The sequence below is a fragment of the Poecilia formosa genome, unplaced genomic scaffold, assembly GCF_000485575.1.
Source record: "Poecilia formosa unplaced genomic scaffold, Poecilia_formosa-5.1.2 Scaffold488, whole genome shotgun sequence".
NCBI lineage: Eukaryota > Metazoa > Chordata > Actinopteri > Cyprinodontiformes > Poeciliidae > Poecilia > Poecilia formosa.
In genome coordinates this window covers 1-20581 of record NW_006800427.1, presented here as the reverse complement: position 1 = coordinate 20581, position 20581 = coordinate 1, and the positions used below count along the sequence as shown (strand labels likewise).

The following is a 20581-nucleotide window of genomic DNA, read 5'->3' as shown; positions in this document are numbered from 1 at the left end:
CACACACACACACACACACACACACACAGAGAGAAAAGCTCACAGACGGGCTCAAACTGGTAAATTACAGGTGAGCAAGAGAGGAAGGATGGAGAGAAATGCAGTGGCGGCGGATTGGCAGGGAAAGGATGAAGAGGCTGATAGGTGCTAAGAAGGATGCATTCTGTTTCAGGTGAGAGTTTGGGGTGAGTGCAGATGAAGGAGGGCTGGGGGAGGGGGTCATGCTTTAACTAGGCCTGCCACAATAACAAATTGTCCCAGTAGTTATTGCGATAAACGAGAATATTGTTGTCTTGAGACCATTTTCAAGTAATATAGTCATAATGCCATAATAATGCAAGTTCACCTGCTAACAAACATTTAACACTGGAACTGGAAGACATTTTGAATATTCAAAATAAATAAAGAAAACAACTAAAAGGAACAAACAAGATGGACGCTCAGGTCTCTGCAAACTAAACTGATTAAAAGAAGAAGAAAAAAGGGACAAATTGAGACCAAAGTACCAGACTGAAGACTTCAGTCATCCAGTGTTTGGTAGAAAGAGAGAGAGAAAAGAGAAAAACGCTGAACCATGAAAATGTTTTTTAGTTCATCATGAGACTAACTGATTTATTGATTATTGTGACAGGCTTAGCATCAACTGGGGTTGGGACACAGAAGACGGAGGAGGAGAGAGGAGGCAGAAGCCTGAGTGGTCTGCAGGAAGTTCAGCCTGCGGTGACAGGAAGACCCTCCCCCCCCCCACCCGTCTGGACAACCAATCCAGCCTGACGAGCTTCAACCGGATCACCTCCACTCTTCCACAAACCCGGATGGGAGCATGAATGAAGGGGTGAGGGTGCAGGTTGATGGTTCGGGATGTAACACCTCAACCACACGCCGTTTGTGTCACCAAGCATTTCCACCTCTACGTGTCGATTTCATGCACGTCCTTATCTAAAGGAAGCAACGCGGCCTCCGAAGCACCACGTTATGCTTCGGGCTAGTTGACCTTTGACCCTTCCTGAGCAGCTGTAGGTATGTGCGTCTGCTCAGAGAGGTGACGGTGCGAGCGCCCCTACCTGACTGAGGGCTCGTCTTCTTGGCGGCCTTCTCCTTCTTGAACTTGGGCACTATGCGGAACACGCTGCTGCGACTGTTCCTCTTGCCGTAACCCAGAGAGGGGTCCTGGTACATAAGCACAGTCAACCTATAGCCTTTCATTTAGCTACTCAACTCTCTTGTTCTCTGGAGCACTGCTACATTTTAGCAAGACTGCAGAATTAGATGGGGAGGGGCGGGATGCACCGTGAAACATTGTCTTTATGGGGCCCGATGCAGCCTTTTCCCAATCCATGGCAGCAGCATACACTCGCTGTGTTTCTGAGCAAAACGTCAACGATATTACGCTAATGTCGAAAAAACTAAATTTTGCAATCACAGTGTTTCTGTTGAAGAAGAAATGCAATCACAGTCACACGTGAATAAGATTGTTCACATGCTAAGATGTTAAAAAACATGCTGCGCCGCCATCCTCCTGCCACTTCCTGTCTTCTTCTTCTTCGTCTTTTTCTGCCAGTAGTAACATCTGGTGGTTGATCACATGACTTGTGTGATGTGAAAAAGTGTTGCCATTGCAGTTTTACGAAACATACTAATTTTGATACAGCTGAAAAGCCGCCTCATCCTAGTGCAAAAGCGTTTTATCAATAAAATGGAGCCTTTTTGAAATTGCCGTGTTTGTTTTCTTAAGTCCAATCGCCGCAATTATTTGGTCAATGGAAACGCAGCTGGTGACTATAAAAAGTATTCACGCCACTTTGATGTCTTATTTTCTTATTGCTTTTGGAAAATCAAACATGATCAACCAAATGTGGCCATTTTGACAAAGAAGTTTTTTTCTTTTTTTTTTAAATAACAGCTACCTATCTTGTGATTTATGAAGGGAGTGGCTTGCACTAATCAGAAAGTCAAAGCTGAAACGTTGCGTTTTCAAAGCAAAATAACCTGCAAAGGTGCATCAGTTTTAGAGAAAAACTAAATGTTAGGGATGTCCAGCAGTTTTCGAGCTTTCCAGTTGTTATTGCTGGACACAAATGTAAACAATACTGGGGGCTGAAATGATTAATCGATTGATGAATTGATAATCAACTAATTTAATAACCTGAGTATATAGACACAGAAAAGCCAGCTGTCAGATGAATTCTTTGTTATAAATGGTTAAGTGTTCACTAAAGGAACGCTGTGATTGCATCTTAGGAAATAAAATGTTTATTTTCTTTCTTAAAAAGGAATTGACTTATTTGTTTTGCACATTTTTAAATATATGTTGTGTAAAATAGGCTTAAGCGGTCAAAATAAAAATTTGCAGAACATGCCATTTTTCTCACATATTACCTGCCAGAATAATGAATAGAGCAATCAATTACTTTAGCTTATTTTAGGCAACGATTAGCTAAAATAAGCTCAACTATAAAGAGTTCACAGTCTGACTGTTTGGTTCTGTTTTCATTAGAACCGGGTTGTAATGTGTCGCTGTTACCTCAAGGTGTCAGACTGACACTGACCAAGACTTAAGGACCAGACTCACACTAACTGGGTTAAGATGGATCCCTGAGCTACGAAGTTACAGTAACTTCAGCCGGATAAAAGGTTGACACACACACACACACACACACACACACACATATATATACATATATATATCACCTGTTAAAAAACGATTTCTAACGCAACTAAATCTTATGGTGAACAAATCCAGCTTAAGTTGAGCTATAATGGAAAAAATTGCTCTGAAGTTGTTAACAGGATTTACACAGTGAAGCTTTTAAGGTTTAGTGCATTTCTTTTGCTACAATAAGTACTTCATGTGTATATGTAGGCTACGCCACCTGCTGGCATGAATGGAAAGAGGCCAGTTCTATGTTTTTTTTTGGATGTTTCTTTTTTTTCCCCTAAAACTAGTTTCAATAAAAGGCTCATTTTTAACAGTGAAAACATAAAAGCATAAAATATCTTTAAAAAAAAAACCTAAAACATGTTTTTAATGGCTCTAGAATCAGCCTTTGCTGATTAATATTTTTTTTTATCTCCTCTACAGATGTATATTTTCAGTTTTTAAGAGGAGGCTGGCTGTTTTTGCAACATAAGAACAGTTTCTACCACTTATATTTTGACCTCTATATCTAAAGAGTGAGATAAACTTCAATTTCTGTTTGGATTTACATGTTGCGTATGGATTGAAATGGTTAATTTTTAGGCAAAGGGTTCACCTACTTCCCTACTCTGTTTGTTACATCGTCTTTTGTTCACATCTGTGTACATGAGCAGACCCGTCTCTGCCGTGAGAAGCAGGAGCTGCTGACAGAGGCTGCTTACCTCCTCATCGTTGGGCTGCAGTATGTGGTACAGCCAGGGGATTTCTCCCAGTTTGCCCAGTTCAACATCCAGGCTCTGCAAAGCACTGGACAGCTGCTCCTCCTCAGGTGGGTCCAGTTGCTGCCAGAAGCAGGAAAAGTCAACTCATTAAAAAAAAAAAATAAATAAATATATATATATATAAAGAGAATCAATTCCAGATCTAACCAGAGAGACTCGTCCCAACAGAAGAGACTCGGTCTCGTTGTGGAGCGCCTTGACGGTGCTCGCCACCTCGATAGCAGTGTTCCTCGTCAGACTCTGGAGAAGGAACACAACCGGTAGTGAGGCTCACGTCACGCGATGAGCGGCTCATGAAACATCCTGAACACAAGCAACAAGACATGCTTCCTGTTGCAAGTTAAATAATCTGCCAGTGGAACTGGTATTATTTTTTTTATCAACCTTAAGGGATTATTGATTCAAAACAAGCTCCTATATTTTGCTGAAAAGTTACTGGAAACTAGACAAAAATACTGAGTAACATTTTCTGTCTTTTTTACAAATACGTAAAAAAAATATTTTTAGTAAAAATTACATAGTGCAGCTTAAAATGTGGTGCTTTAAACAGACGGTAGTAATGTGCTGTCCTGGCTGTGTTAGCTGCTGACCTCTGGGAACTTGGGGTGCATTTTGTTGATGGCGTGAGACGCGGCGTTAACGGCGTGAGCCAGCTCCTGCTCCAAAAGCCCGTTGGTTTTTGCGGCTTCGCATATCCTGCGGCCACATGGAGAGAACGCTTACAGGACTGCAGCCAGGGCTAATGGATTCGGACCCGACGTTCTGGATCAAGCGTTCCTACCTTGTGATGAGCTCTTCGGCCGCCCGGGCGCACATCTGCATCAGGGCGTTCTCCTCCTCTGTGGCCAGATCCACAGACTGCTGCGGGTAGAGGTGAGGCCGCAGGGGCGGCTTGTCGTACTTCAGTTTGTCCTCCCATGACTTCAGCGTGTTCTCAAACGCCTGCAGGAAACAGTTTGAGAAAGTTCGGGATAAGTTACAGCTGCAATAAAACCAATACTAGCATTAAATAAACTTTTGGTCTTTGAAGATTTAAGTTTTGAGAAATATGGATTTTCTTTTTTCATCAAAGCACTCCTTGGGTTCCCATAGTTCAGAGTGATGTCAGCAAGACCAGGGTGGTCATTTTGCTTTACAAGTTTTTTGTTGTTTTTTTTACCGTTTATATTGATTTGGACTTTCAGGTCAAGAGTCAGGCTAAGTTCATAATGTTACAAGAACAAAGTCATGATAATAAAATTGAAGTAATGCAAATTGCAAGTTGCTGAAAATGTGCTATATAAATAAAATAACCTTACAAGAATAAGCTCTTAGCAGGTCTGAAATAAGACAAAACTAATTCATTAGTAATTTTTCAGCAGGAAATAGGAGATTGTTTTAAGTCAATAATTCCTTAATATTGATAAAAAGTACTAGTTCCACTGGCAGATTATTTCTCTTATATAACAATGTGCCAGTGGAACTAGTACTTTATCATGAATATCAAGGAATTATTGAGTTAAAACAAGATCCTATATCTCGCAGAAAAGTTACTTGTACATTAGTTTTGTCTTACGTCAAGTGTGATAAGATATTTGCCCTAGAGACTAGACAAAAAATACTTAGTGAAATTCTCTGTTTTTGCAGTATAAAATCCACTTTTTAAAAATATTTTCTGTCACTTTTAATTTCGTTTTGAGAAAATAAATGACAAAAAAAAAAAAAAAAAAGATTAAAACCGAAAAAACCCCCAGGAGATTTTATTTTTAAGCCGTGTCGTCCTATCTCCATCTCCTCCCCCAGCCCAGCGTTTCTCCCTCACCCGGTCTCTGGTGAGCATCTGCGCTCTGTTCTTGTGCTGGATCTTGATGACTCCCGGCGGCTGGATCCAGGCCTCACCGTCCACCTGGATGGGAACGCCCTCGTCTCCCAGGATGGTGATCTTCACCGTTCGACACTGATTCAGACAGAGATGCGGGTTAGCTGGGAGGACGTTGACTGTCGTCCTTGCTGCCGTCCGTGTTGCTGCTCACCTGGGCTATGCGGTGATGTTGCAGCTTGATGACTCTGGATACGGCCATCTGCATGCTCCCGAACACAGCCACCACCTCCAGGATCTTATCGTCAAATGACGGAGCACAGAAGATCTGCACAGCATCACAGTACAACGTGAGAGATGCTTCTGTTACATTTGAAGATGTTTCTCAGCAAAAATACAAAATCAATCTGCAGAGATGAAGTACTTTGGTTTTTTTAAGATGGCTGCAACTACAGGTGTGCATTTTTATTCAGGCACCTTAGATGGATCATTTATGTACTGCAAACACACTGGAAAAACTGATTTACCTACAAGTAGTAGGTAAATCAGTTCACCTACGAAGTGTTGATAGGTCATAACCTAAATTTGCGAAAGCTGACACTTTAATCCTCAGGCAGCCATTGTTCTTTGAGCGTTTAACAAACCAGCCCACGTAGCGGTCCGGCCTGCAGGACGTCAGGGTCGTGTCAAACCAGCGTCCGTCTGCGCCGGCATTCATTGGCTGGCAGCGGAGGGAAAACAGAGTGGTTTTTATTGTGAATGTACTCACATCGTCTTCCTTGGTGCCGCCCCAGAAGTTGGTTCCGCCTGCGTAGCTGGGGATGTTCAACACTGCGATCCCCTGCAGGCTGGGCAGGGGGATGTACTGACCGTCACACTGGAAGACACCAGGGCAAAGTAAAGCTCGGCTTCAGGTCGCTTCCGCAGCGTCACTCCATGAACTCTTTGTGCGATTTTACAACCCACATGCCGAATTAGTGTGGTACTGGAGGAGATTTACCCAAAGGACACTCAAATGTTGCAGGAATGACATTAAAACAAAATGACTTAATTTTATTGTGTGGCATGCAGATGCTTCGTTTGCACTGATAAAGTCAACATGTGCGGTACGCTGAACGCCGGACGATGGCAGCCTGACGTACAACACGCCAAGTCGTGTGACAGCAGATGACAGCTAATGCTGGGGTTCAACGTCCATCACTTTCCAATAACCATTTTGAAACACCATCGGTTCCTCACCTCCAGCTGCACTTTTTGTTCCAGGTTCTTGTAGGTTCTTTGCAGCAGCTCTTTGGTGCCCAGAACGCCATACCACATCATGTTCTTCGTACGACTCCTGGGTTGGGGAGGTGTGGATGGCGCATTAGTCGTTTTATTGATAAGGCCAAGGAAAAACATTTGTATTTAAATTAGTCTGTCAGGAAAAAGAACCGAAGAAATAACAGACCACAGGGTTAGCCGGAAAAAAAAAAACAAATTTACAAATGAGAAAAAATATTTTTAAAAAGTGGCTTTTATTTCAGCCCATCCTTCAGTGAGATGTACAACAGCATAATTACAAGAAGATAGTCATAATATTAGCAGGAGAAAGAAGACATTTTACCAGAAGAATGAGAATAAAATTGCTTTACTGAGAAAAAAGTGCGAATACTTTTTTGTATATGTTGTAAATGTTGTTTTTCATACTGGAATGATTCATTGTCCAAATATTACAACTTTGTTCTGGTAATATTAAGACTCTATTCTCGTATTAGTTTGATTTCATTGTCATATGACTTTATTACCTCACTCTCACTGTATTCTTGTAACTTCATGAAAATGAAAATAAACATTTGTGGCCTCACTCTTATACTGTGTCATAGAATTGAGCTGAGTCCAAAGTCCTGTAAAAAACGTTTGTAAAACAAGATGGCAGCCTTGGGCATGCTGACATCACTCTCAGATATCAAATGTCAAACAGGGCGTTGTTTGAAAAAACATCCAGATTTTCCATGAATGAAATCTTCAAAACCCAAAACTTTGATTAATCACTAACATCGATGTGTCGCCTGGCCCGGCGCCTCACCTGCATTTCTCTGGATGCTCCTCTCTCTTGTTGTTGAACTCCAGAGAGATCTTGGCGTCCAGGCCGATGCCAAAGTAGTTGTTCATGACGCACTTCTCCATGTAGCCCTCTCTGCTTCACAAGGAGACAAAGAAGTGTCTGTGAGCAAGACGGAGACTGGCTATGTTTCCATTAGCCATAACATTGCACAAGTAACGAAAATCTATTCGCTTAATGGAAACAGCAATTTTGGGGAAAGCTGATGTTTTCGGTAAGTTTTTTTTTTTTTTACTTGTATCGAAATAGATGTATTTCAGAAAACATTTTTTTCGCTTCACAAGGGTCATGTAATGAACAGATGGATGTTACTACTGGCAGAAACAACGAAGGAGACGACAGGAAGTGGAAGGAAGATGATGGTTTGTTGCTGCTGGCTCCACCAGAGCTCTCACAGCATCACAGCTCATAAAAATTTGTGTCATTCTAACATATTGAATTCATAGCTCTTCTGTAAAATGGCCGACAACAATTTCCCCAAAGCGCCGCTCCCAAGTAGGTGGGGCTTGTCACTCCAATGCCTGAAGAAAATTAAACGTCTCCACTGATTGGCTGATAGATGATGAGCGCCAGCACCATGGATAAATCATGATTATATCGCATAATTTCTCTGTCATAATTTTTAATGTCTTATCACGTGAACAAGCTAGAAACCCCGCAATTACGAAATGACGTTCATTAGCGGAATATAGACAAAGATTTGCGCACGTTTGTCATGGAAACGCGACTTCAGAGAGCAACCAGACGTGCGAACGACAAACAGAAGTGAAAGTGGAGGTAGTTCAGCTCTCACAGCGAGTCGAGGTCGGGGTCGATGAAGGGTGTCGCGCCAAACGGGTCGATGTTAGCCAGCAGCATCTTGCTAATGATGGAGCTTCCGGCGATGGAGGCGGCCAGCCCGGCTCGCAGCCCTGCACACAAACACAAAGCATCCGTCAGGAAACGGCACCGGGCTGCGGCTTCTGACGGAGCGGGGACTTTTTGGTGCAACAGGTTGAGGTGTGTGTGTGTGTGTGTGTGTGTGTGTTTACCAGGGCAGATGATGCGTGTGTTGAGCACGGGGAGGTTCTCCTTGCTGGTGGTGAAGGGGGTGATGGTGAAGGGGCCGTACGACTGGGTGCTGCGGCTCACCCTGCTCTCTGTCGGGGAACAGGGGCTCCTGGCGGCTGAACACACACAGAAGCACACAGGGAACGCTTCAGTCTTTTCTCGACTGAACTGAATGGTTCCTGGGGTTCAAAACGACACACCGTGTAAAATATAACCTGTTTCACCTAATACTGACGCTGTGCACTGTGGTAACAGCTAATGAAGCAGCCGAATAAAACAAACCCTCCAAATACAGGCTAATTCCTATAAAGCTAAACGACTAACTGTAATGTCTACTTTTACTACGATTAGTCTAAAAACAGGTAATACTTATCAGCTGACAGTGACCTACTTCATAGCAGATCCTTCTTGGACAAGATCAATTTACACCTCTATGACTGTTCTCACTGTGTGAGCATCTATCTGCTTTGCTCCTTAAAACTTATCGCTAAACTGAACCCGTCCTTCTCTCACAGAGACAGGGTCTCTGCGGACTGAAGAACATGCTCCACAAATAATCAACTTAGAAGATTTCAACTGTAATGCATCAGAAAGAAATGTAAGCTGAAGCTGGTTTCTCAGAAGGTCAGTGTTGTTTTCTTCAGCTGGAACTGGATGTTTTCTAATGCAGGAAAAATGAGTTCAGCTTGATCGTTTTTATAAAACTGCTAACATTGAGCACAATTTGTTACTTTGGGAAATATCTTTTACTAGGTGTGCACTGATAGATTGCACCCAGTTTTTTCTTCATCCTGCCTGGCTAACTTAGAGATTTTTCAGTCGGAAAAATAAAAAAAGTGATACTCCGTTTCTTTTTTCCTTTTTTAATTTCTTGTCATGATAAGAATTTTGATTTATTGATGTCATGATAAATTTCAGCTCATTTTAAAAAAGCTAACATGTTACATTTACAGTTTTCTCATATTGTTTTCTTCCATGAGAACATCAATAAATAGCAGTAAATTTGAAAAGATGATTACATAAAGTCTCTGTATTAATCACATTTCTTTAAGCAGGCGGTGCATGTTTAAGCCCGTTTCAAACAGGAATGTTTTTTAAGACTAATTTTAATTGTTACTGCAGTAGTACTGCAGAATATCATGATAAAATTCAAAGCCCATATCACACACCCACAGACGTTAGGTAAGAAATAAGACATAAAGATATGAAAGGGATAATTTATCTAACTTAAACACCTAAAACCGTCTTTGTGTTTTCAGACTCTGGTGCTTCCAGGTCAGAAAAGTCAAGAAGCTGAGCATTCGAGTGCTACCAGCATGTGGACTAACTGTAATAAAAAGTGAGGAAGAAAGGAAACAGGACTCGGATAAACAGGAAGGCGTTCTGCCCCGCAGAGGTTGAAACGTCCTGTGGTCGGTCCAGGGGAGGGGAGTCTCCATGGTAACCTGTCTGGACTTGGAAGACAGCTACAAACAGCAGCTCTGCCCTGCCGTCAGGTAGGCTCATTTATCACCGGAGAACTTCTCCGTGTCAACAGGCTGTTGTGGAAAACTGCAGATGTGAAGATAAACAGCTCAGCCTGAAGCAGGAGGTGGAATACCACAGGAGGGAAGCTCCTCTGCGCTCACTTTTAGCACTAATCCCTGAGTTTATTTATGACAGGAAACATGATTTGCGTCAGCAGAACATTTTTCCATGAGCCGTGTGTCTGATCCCTACGCTGCAATGAGTGGAATATCCACAAGGTGGCGACATTTAAACTCCCTTTCAGCAACAAGTGAAGTTTTTTTTTTTAATCTACAGAGTCGGTCAGTGGAAGGTTTGCAGGCGGAGTGTAACCTGGACGTCTGGCAGGTCAGAGGCCAGAGTGAAGGAGTAAACACTCACACGACACCGCCTCCAGTTCCTTGGTGTCCTCGTCCTTCTCGCTGTCCCTGTTCTCGTCCTCGCTGTCCTTCCTGAACTCCAGCGGCGACGGAAGCTCCGTGTCGTCCGTGTGGGCGTTCTGCTCGTCCACCACTGCAGAGAGAAAGCGGAGGAGTGAAGACGATGCGCTGAACATCCCGTAAAATAATAACAATAATAATAATAATAAAAAAATACATAGACGTAGCGCAAAAGTATTCACACCTCTTTTACTGGCTGGGGAGGAAAAAAACGGAAGAAGTCTCGTTTGCGGTTTATCATCAGTCAAGGACAGTCCTGGCATTGATTTGATCATCGATTTATAACATTTTGGGTTTTTGAATATTTCATTTAGTGTGGATTTTATTCACCAATACACTCTTCCAGAGTGTACAATGGAAAACAATTTTTTTTTATTTTCATTTTATTTCTTGTTTTTGTTTGAGGTATTTTATTTAGCATATTTAAAATACTGTCCAGGTCCAGTGTGAACAAAATGAAAAGTTTACTGGTCCTTGAGAAAGCAAACTCGCATTAACGTCCCACTATCGGTTTATTACATCTCAAAAACAACAATATCATCGTTTATGTTTATGTTTATGTGATGGTGACAGGGCTAGCTGCAGGTGCTCGCGCTTTCTTATAAGCATTTGCCTCCAATAATAAAACAATATTTCAAACACGCAGAATCCTAAGTCATCAGAGGTCAGAAAGTAAGTGCACCTCTCACAGCCTGGTCTATGATTTGCCGGACGGCTTTCTTCAGACTGTTGGCCCTGAGCATCAGCTGCTCCCGGCTTTTAAACAGCTGCTGGGGGGGCCCGCTGCCCCCGCGCCCCTTCTCCGTCTCCTCCTCCTCCAGCTTCCCCTTGAGCTCCGTTAGGCTCTCCTCGCTGGCCTCCTCCTCCTCCTCCTCCTCTTCCTCTTCTTCCTCCTCTTGTTCTTCTTCCACGATCGGAGGGGTGCAGTGGGGAAGCGGCGGCAGGGACTGGCACTCTGCGTTCAGCGTCTGCAGGAGGGAGTCCAGCTTCTCGTTCAGGATGGCACACTGATGGGAGGGGGGAGGCAGTTAGAAAAAAAAAAGACAAGTTAAAGAAAATTAAACAGGAAAATGGTGATTCTTTTCTCTTGTTTTTGCTTACTTTGAGAGACATGGAGTCGCATTCCTCAACGTTCTCTGTGCTTTTTTCATACGCTTTCCCCACTTTGGCAATAAAATCCTTCACAGTTTCGCACAGAATCCTGAGAAACACAAAAGAAAATTAATCTTCATTCCTTTGCTGTTTTCAGATGCAGACGCTGCAATAACGCCAGAGATGTCCCAGTCAGAATCGAATCTACTGTATTTGGCCTGCTGCTCTGCTGCAAAAACACAAAATCTTACAAAGTATTTTCAGTCAGATTTTTAATTTCCAATTGTCTCAAATTTTATTTAAATAAGCCTGTGTTGGATTTTTCTTCACTGCACGCCTCTCAGGATTCTCGAAATAAGACAAACTTACAAATAACGTTTCAGGATGATATAGGAGACCGATTTAAAACAATAATTCCTTAATGCTGATGAAAAAGTACCAGTTCCACTGGGAGAATATTGTCTTGTTTAAATGAAATAATTTGTCAATGAATCTACTACTTATTCACCAATATTAAGGAATTATTTTTCTTAAATCAAGCTTCTATATCTTGTTGAAAAGCTACTTGCAAGTAAGTTTTGTCTCATTCCAGGATATTTGCACTAAAAGCTAGACAGAAATACTTGATAAAATTTACTGTTTTTCGAGTGTTAAAATAAACTTGTGCTCCCCGTAACTTGCTTTCCAGACCTGGTTTTACTGATGCAGCAGCAGCTCTTAAAATTTATTTTCTGTTGACATTCAGTCCAATTAAAGGCTCCAGCTCACAGGCTGACTTCTCACAGTGGAGCACTTACTTGGCAGAGGAGATGACCACAGAGTGCTGCTCTGAGTTGAGGATCTTTGTGAGGTGAGTGGTCACTGAGTGTTCATACGCTGAAATGTGAAACTGCATAAAGAAAGAAACAGATGAATGGTGTCAGTTTGATGCAGAGGGATCGTTTTTCTTCTTTTTCTTCTTCTTCCTGTTCTGAACCTCAGCTGAAGTGAAGCAGCATAAAAAAAATAAAAAAAAACATAAGTCAGGCGCTCTCCGGTCTGTCTGGAGGTCCTGCTGTGTCAGAGTGTGCGTGTTGGTCGTTCCGTCTACCTGGCAGTCGTCGGCTCCCTCGGGCGTGGTGGGGTAGCTGTGTTTGGGTGGGATCTTGATCTCGTAGGTCATGATGCTCCAGCGGTCCAGCATCTTGGTGCTGGCCCGCTCCAGCTTCTCCAGGATCTGGGGCAGCTGGGTGTCGTCGTCGCACGAAGGGCCCCAGCCCAGCACCCGGGCCAGATCGTTGCCGGTGCCGAGGGGCAACACCCCCAGCTGGCACTGAAAGGCAGCAGGCACAGGGGTTTACTGGGCGGCGCGGTGACGTCGCTGCTCCGGTTGCATGACTGTGTTTTATGGAAGTCGGCCAGCAGGAAAGACAAACCATCTGCTGGGAGTTCACAGATTGAGGTTCCCAAAAATCCAACGTGGTTACAGGTCGGAGGAATGAAACAGAGCGAGGTTGCTTTGCTCCATTCAGCCTTCCTGTTTTCTACTTAAAGCTGCAATATGTAACTTTTGAAATAAATCTTGTGTTTTGCACTGTCACGACGGGACATTATGTTATGAGACAGATGAATCTGTGTGTAATCAATCTCCTCCACCTCCCTCCTGTGCTGCTGCAGTGATCTTCAGAAATTCTCCCTGTCAAAAACAGCCAATCAGAGCCAGAAGGTGGTTCTTAGCGCTGTCAATCATCCTAGTGTAACTGCTCACAACCTCCTGCTTTGCTCTCTGCTGCTACAGCTGGTGCATCACAGCGTAGCCTGCAATAAATGTTAATGCTAGTAGCATAGCCACCAATGGCAGCGGGGAAACTGTTTTCTGTAATGGTAAGTTGTTTTTCCTCAATTAGCACGTCGAACAGCGCATACAGGAGGGTGATTAACAACGCTAAGACCCGCCTCCTGGCCCTGGTTGGTTGTTTTTGTCCGGTATCTCAGGAAGGAGGTGGAGAAGCTTGAATTTTTTCAAATTCTTATGCCTCACAACATAATGACAATTTTAACAAATATGTAAAAAAGCATATTTTATAGAAGTCACATACTGCAGTTTTAAAGCACACAACACTTTCCAAATATCTGATTTTAAAGAGTAAAAAAAAAAACAACAACATAATTTTCATTAAACTTCACTGTTTTGTGCGATTGAAAACCTTGATTAAGATATATTGCAATATGTGATTATAATGTGAGAATCTTCAAGGGTGTTAAGACAAGACTAAGTTCAAACACATCAGCCACACATTCCTGTCCCCTGGATCACCTGCTTGTGGAGGCTGAGTTTGTCTATCTCTGACAGGACCCATCCCACGCTGCCGTCGCCGCCACACACCAGAATCCGAAAGTTGTCAAACTTCTGGAACAGACGCAGGCTGACGGAGAAACAAAACCAGTTCAGGTCAATTCAACTTTATTTGCATGGCCCCAATTCACAACTAATGTCATCTGAAGGCACTTAACAAAAAAACCCCAAACCCATAAGCAGTAGCGCCGGGTTCATCTCCTCACCCGAGGTGTGGACCCCCGTTGACCAGGTCAAAGACTTGTGCCGGGTTGAGAAGCTGCTTGAAGCGTCGCAGGAACTTCACCCCCTGGTTGTCGCCGCTTTTCGAGTTGACGAAGACCAGGAGGGGACTGGCACACGACGGGGGACAGGTGGCCTTCCAGAAGCCTGCAGGAAATCCACCGTTTCAGTTTGAACATTCCCACCTGCTCCTCCTTGGCAGTTCAGCAACAAGAACGGCAAGAAAACAACGGCGCGGTTTGATGAGGGTTTCTTTATGACGGCCTATTTAAAGCATCTCAATCTGGTTCCCTTTGTGTATCATGAAGTTTAGAAAGCCTCTCTATTTAATCACCTACCGACGCTTTTGTATAAACTGACTTTCCGGCTGATGAAGTGTTGTTTGAAAGGGTGATAAATACGAGGGAGCAAAGTGGTGCAGGTAGAGTCTATCACATGGATCCGACCCCGCTCTCCACCGTTCATCAAAACCGTGTGTGACGGTGACATGAGGTAAGAACACGTGCTATAGGCTGATCTGTGGGAGGCAAAGCAGCAAGGCGCCCTGGTCCTTAAGGAAAACCTTGGTGATGACAGCCTTCTGCGTACTATAGCTCCCCTCACACCCTCCCCCCAGTCTTTGCTCTTTAGTGTCTTCATCTGCGCTCCGCTTTGATTTCCCCCCTTCTTTCTGCCTCCCTTTCTCTGTCGTGCTGTTGCTAAGGAATGGAGGAAGAAGAGGGTGAGTGGTAGGGGAGAGAGAGGAAGCGGAGACAGGGAGCCACGGCGCTGCGGCACGTGCTGCAGCTCGTGTCCCCCCTCCTCCGTTCCCCAAACAACACACACACACACACACGCACACACGCATCACACTCCCTCAGCCAGATAAAACCAACAGGGTTGCCAGATCAGACTCCAAAAAAACAGCGTGTCTCAACCTCTAATGAAAGTGATGTTGATGTAGTCCCAATAATATTCCAAACAATATCCAAAACAGATTTGTAAAGAGAGAACGCAAACACAACTTAAAAGGGATGTGACATTTTCAAAAAATGTACATTCAGCACTGAGACGATTCAATTAAAGGTGTTGGTGTACGGAAGGATCCTAACACCCAAAAAAACAATCAAAATCTCTTTCTGCATTTAAAAGAAATTTGAAAAATGGGCTGATGTTTTTCTGTGTATTTGAAATTTGTTCATAAAAGTAGTTTTGTTGCAATAAGAAAGAAAGAAATTAATCGCATGATGAAACAAGCTCAATCTTTTCTCTCTTTTCCACCAAAAACTACATGACAAAAGTCTTCAGTCTCAAGCAGCTCTTTTTTATCTGCCCCATTTATGTGAAAATGGGGCAGATATTATAAATGTATGTCTCTTTCTGTTCCTCTTCATTCATGATTTCTTTTGGTTGTTACATGAACTATGAAATAAAAAGCTAAAATGGAATGTTATATACATTTGGACAATTTGCAACAATTTTGGTTTTCCTTTATTATGTTCTGAACAGAACCAGATGCCATTGAAACTGCAAAGGATTTGACTCTTTGAACGGAATGAGACTTGAGAGACATTTCCTTTTAAATCATGATGTTGCCCTGGGATTTCTGTTTTAATGCTACTACGTGGAGACACATGACGAAGAAACAACTAGTCACTGATGATGTCACACTCAGGTTAAGTGCAATAACACGGAAAGTCTTGTGCGTTTCTACAAAAAACCTGCAAAAACACAAAATCTTACAAAGTATTTTTGGTCTGGTTTCTAGTGCAAATATCTTAGCACACTTGAAATAAGACAAAACCTAACTTACAAGTAATTTTTCAGCAACATATAGAAGCTTGTTTTAAGTCAATAATTCCTCAGTACTGATGAAAAAGTAAGCTAGTTTTGTCTTATTTCAAAGATATGAAGATATTTGCACTAGGAACCAAAATACTCAGTAAGGTTTGGTGTTTTTTGCGGTGAAAGAGGTTTCCTCTGAAATTTTTCTAAAAACTTGCCATAATGTTGTGAAAGGCAGCCCAAATATTAACAACCCGCCCACAGCTGTCCAAACACAGCCCAACTGGGCGGAAACCCGCACAATCTGGCAACACTGAAACCCGAGCGCCCCCTTCGCTCTCCTTCGTTTAAGCAGCGGGGATCCTCGGCACGCGAGCGCAGAGAGATGAGAGCATCGTCGTCGTAGCTGCACCTCTGCTGCTGTCTTGTCCTGCTCTCTTCATCTGGATGCTCAATCCCACCACTTTTCTATTATTCAGGCGCCACTTAGAAGATGGCAGCTTTTCAGACGCAGCGGCCCGTGTGTGATTGCTTCGGAGACAGTAATCTAATCCAGCGTGCTTATCAGGGTTCGTCTCGCAGGTGCTGAACTAGAATGGATTCACAGTGAGATCTGGCAGGCTGTCCAGACACCTCAGGGTCAGGGAAACAGAGAGGCTGCTGGATTTTACGTACAGGGACACACACACAAAATAGAATGTGATTATAAAGGGAAGGACAGTGGAGCATGGTCAAATAGAAATCTAAAGATTGCAGTGTTCATTTGTATTCAGTAGTTCCTGTATCCTATTGTTTGTGAGTGTAATGCTCTCATTTTCAAATCTATTTCAGAACTGTCCAGTCTCCCGTTGTGTCCACTCCAGCCACCAAACCAACAAAAAAGAAAGCCATCGCTTAAAGAAAGTCACAAGAAGTCTTTTACCACAAACAGGAAGCTCATTAAAAATAACCGATTAGATGATGACAGCCAGCCTGTTCTTAGATTGACAAATAATGACCACAGAGGTCGTGGATGGGTTTATCGAATCAAGTCGAATCCTGCTCTCACACCACATCACTCCCGGACAGAACAGCAGGTCAGAGGTCAAAGAAAAGAGATCAGCAGATCAAATGAAGTGAAAGCTCCAGTGAGAGTGAACGGTTCCTCACAGGTGGAGTCAGACTTTGACCCCCGACCTTTCAAAGTGAGTTAGTGTACAGGTTACCGCGTGCGCAGTCGGTGCCTACCATCTGAATCGATGCTGTTGAGCGCCGTGGGGGGAATGATGGAGACTTTGCATTGACCCAGAGGACACTTGCGAGGGTACAGGTCCATACAGGCTGTATGCACCTAGAGGAAGAAATAAAAGAAAAAAACATTGTTTGACATTCTACAGAATCAACCAAACAGACAGCAACTACTCCTCTTGCAATTGGAGGAGTAGTTGATATGCCAAAGATGACTCATTTAGGGCATTTGTAATTTTATTGGAACAAAAATTACTTGCTGAAAAATATTTGCTCCAGTAAGCAGAAAATATTAAAACAACCTCCAAGCTATAGAGTTATATACGGTGGAACCGAGCTACGTCAACTAATCACTGAACAAAACTACACATATTCAGAAAACACAGCGGCTTTAACCAAACACACGAAGTAAGGCTCAGTGGGAAGACCTGAGAGATCACTGATTGGGCGACACCACTTTTGGCTTTGGGACCAGAAATTATTCCTGAATTCGCTTCCTCTCTGTTTAGGCACAGAGGAAGGCAGCCACAGTGCTACGTATTTCCCACACTGTGAAAAACAACAGTTTTTCTTCTAATGACTCTAAATATAGCGGTAGCTGCATTTGCATCGCCGGTAACATTTAACATTTATATTTTCAGTGAATGCCCTAAAGCCAGCATAACATCTGGTTCTACAGATAAAGGTGGTGTCGCCCAGTCACCCGGCCAGCACACCTGACCATATCCCGCATGGGGCCCATGCAGGCTGGCCAACAATGTCTCAGGTTTCCCACTAAGACCTACCTCTTCCGTTTTGTTGACGTCGACCCATTTTCTTAACTTGATTTTGTGTTTTTTAACGTGTTGTTGCGTTTTTCAGCTTGTCATTGTGCGCAGTGATTTGCAGATGTGGTTTGCGCTTCAGGACAAGCGTACGGTTGAGATGAAAATCATGCTAGGACGTTCCCACGCTGCCCAATCTAACATGTTCCTTCAGACGCACAGTCTCCTCTGCATGCTCGCTGCGTTCAGCATGACGGTGTGACAGATGCCTTACCATGGCTTTGCACCAGAGGCAGCGCCAGTCCTGCAGCCTTAGCACGCTGCCACATGTCTTATCACACACGGCACATTTGGCACTGACAGGCAGGTTGCCCTCCAACCACTGATGAGGCATGGCAATCTGGAGGTTTAACACACACACACACACACGCACACACACACATACACACACACACACGTTACAGAATGGGATAAATGCTTCTCTTGTCGAGACATTCTTTTTACAACAGGTCGGCATTGAAGGTTGCCTTCGTTAAATGAAAGGAACGTGAAATACTTTGTGATGGCTCTATATTTAAAAGTTAGTAAGAAGTTGCTTCAAACCAACTCACCCCATCCTCATCTTCAATGATGTCCTTGCCTATAGAGGCCAAGGTCGTCCATTTGCAGTTGTTAGTGGCTCTTACGGCACAGCGTTTGTGGGCTTTGAACTTGCACACTGAAAAACACAGAAACACGAACAGGACTGAAAAGGTTTCCACACTTTACAGGGGCTGTCACTCAGCAGCCTGCAGTAAAACTTCAGCTCAATATGTCTGGAGGCAGACGCTTCAATAACACAAACGGCTTTTTATTTCTACACGGTGAAATATTAATGATGCAGGGGTCGTGTTTCATCTTTTTGTGAATGTATTTTATTTGTGCAGCACTGAAAACCTGTGGCTCAAAAGCAGAACTAAACTGAAAACTGTAGAAAACAGACCTGCTGCCTTGATTACTGTCAGAAAATGTCAAATCAATCAAATAACTCTTTTACTGGTCTGAATTTATTTTCAGTTGATTGTTTATGTATTACGCTGTACATGTTATTTGTAACTAGTGAGATTTTTAGATAAAAAAAAGGCCAACATTTAGATGTGTATTGATGATTTTGTTTGTTTCTGGTCTCTCACCTGGTGATGTTTCTATGTGTGAGCTCTCCTTCTACATTCGGACCAATGCAGAACATGTTTTTGTAGATATGCGTGTGGAGTGAGCTAAGAAGCTGTAAGACAGCTAAGCCAAGCTGCGTGTCTTCTGTTTGCTTTAATGGAAAGAAACACGAGGGCTATCACAACCTACCCTTCTGACACGGGCAAAGTGAAAAACATAATCTCTCTTAACTAATTTATTTCATATTGTCACAAAATGACTTTGACGTTCATCAGCTGTGTCTTAAGGCTCGCTGGGCCTGAATGAAGATTTGCGCCAACTTTGAACGCGTCGAAACCGTCTGGAGTGATTAACCGATCAGAGTGGCAAGTAGAAAATATGAGCATTTCCCACCTACACGCCCCAAACAGAGAGACTGCTCTCGCCTTGTTCCCCAGAAGAGACGAAGCTCTTAGCAGACTCATGAATAATGTCCGTACTCTGGGGAACTTTCCTTCCACCCGCCCCACTCAGCTCATGTACAACACTAACACACCCACACACACACACACACGCGCACAAACATGCACACACAATGTTGTCATTCTGCAGACAACACAGATACTACAAGTCCAAGTCATATCCGGGGGCAACAATCAATGTTTCAATCTCGTCTACCACTAAATGCTGTTAGAGAGCATTAGCAGAACATTAAGAGAATTCAGGGGACATGATACCACAGACTGTTAATGGCCAGGCGTCCACACAGACCAGACTGGAAGCACATGCCGTCTCTGGGACTGTGAGTGTCTGTGTATTAAATACAAAGGGGCAGAGGACGTAGGTAGCACAAATCAATCCCCGCTGACTGCCCTGCTCAGGAAATCGAAGGGAAATTTAAGCTGTGTTGCTCTGATGTGATTGGTTGCCTGCACTTGAAGTTTGACAGACATTTTTCTGCTTCATTTTCTCCTAGTAATGTCTTTTCCTCCAGTTTTATTGATTTGTCGTTCGTGCTGTCACGCACTTACCTTTTGCTTATTTTCATTATATCACAAGCACCAGCCATGTCTTCAAAAACAGGGCGTTGTGTGATTTAGGCCACATCTAAAGTTATTGCTTCTGGACCGATATGTTTAATAAGAAGAGATAAACAAGACGAAAGGAGATTCGTCATCTATTTATCTATTAGTATTAACTCCCTTAATAACAAATAATAGTACACTTTGAAAGAGAATTGTTTATGAGCTTTACATCATGTTATAACGTCATTCTCCCATATAAAACAATCCTGGAGTGTTGCTTTGATTCTTTCATGCATGTTTGAGAAATCCTTTAATCTCCATGGCAACCATTCAGCTGTGCAAAACGCCTGGGTGGACCTAGCCCCGCCTTCGAGGCGCAGCTGCTCTTCAATTTCATAGCTTGTGAGCTTCTGCCTCAGATTCGCTCTCCCCCAGGACTCCCCCCCACTCAGCTCCTTCAGACTAGCCAGGAGCTATTAGCAAACATCTGCTGGACCTGCGCATCTACTGAGCTGTTTATAGGAGCTACTTCTCAGTGGAACTTCTCAGTGCCAGGTCAAGCTTAATAAAGGAGCCATGTTGGGATGACATCCTGAAGGTGGAGTTTTAGAAGCAGTCAGAGGCTTTAAAGAGACACAGCCCCATTTTCAAGTCTTTAAAAATTAAAATGCTAAATGTTACACTTCTTTTTAGTCATTTTATATAT

At 43.2% G+C, this 20581-nt stretch overlaps 1 protein-coding gene across 3 annotated transcripts in view; it reads right to left on the bottom strand.

Annotated features, from left to right (window-relative positions):
- LOC103156580 (diacylglycerol kinase eta) overlaps positions 1-18442 on the bottom strand; it is a 24096-nt gene extending 5654 nt beyond the window's left edge. For 2 of the 3 annotated variants that reach the window (XM_016664464.1, XM_016664466.1), the window contains exons 1-22: positions 18331-18442; positions 17994-18119; positions 16956-17058; positions 13949-14111; positions 13704-13812; positions 12498-12719; positions 12205-12296; positions 11417-11516; positions 10998-11322; positions 10257-10388; positions 8351-8485; positions 8113-8230; positions 7284-7394; positions 6458-6554; positions 5988-6095; positions 5433-5546; positions 5222-5356; positions 4202-4362; positions 4011-4116; positions 3568-3660; positions 3361-3480; positions 1065-1192 (exon numbers count right to left, since the gene is read on the bottom strand). In XM_016664464.1, coding sequence (XP_016519950.1) covers positions 1065-1192; positions 3361-3480; positions 3568-3660; positions 4011-4116; positions 4202-4362; positions 5222-5356; positions 5433-5546; positions 5988-6095; positions 6458-6554; positions 7284-7394; positions 8113-8230; positions 8351-8485; positions 10257-10388; positions 10998-11322; positions 11417-11516; positions 12205-12296; positions 12498-12719; positions 13704-13812; positions 13949-14111; positions 16956-17058; positions 17994-18113 — 2792 coding nt within the window. In that variant the 5' untranslated portion in view covers positions 18114-18119; positions 18331-18442. The remainder of the gene's footprint in view (positions 1-1064; positions 1193-3360; positions 3481-3567; positions 3661-4010; positions 4117-4201; positions 4363-5221; positions 5357-5432; positions 5547-5987; positions 6096-6457; positions 6555-7283; positions 7395-8112; positions 8231-8350; positions 8486-10256; positions 10389-10997; positions 11323-11416; positions 11517-12204; positions 12297-12497; positions 12720-13703; positions 13813-13948; positions 14112-16955; positions 17059-17993; positions 18120-18330) is intronic. The other variant, XM_016664465.1, reaches the window with a different exon arrangement.
- Between the last annotated feature and the right edge of the window lie 2139 nt (positions 18443-20581).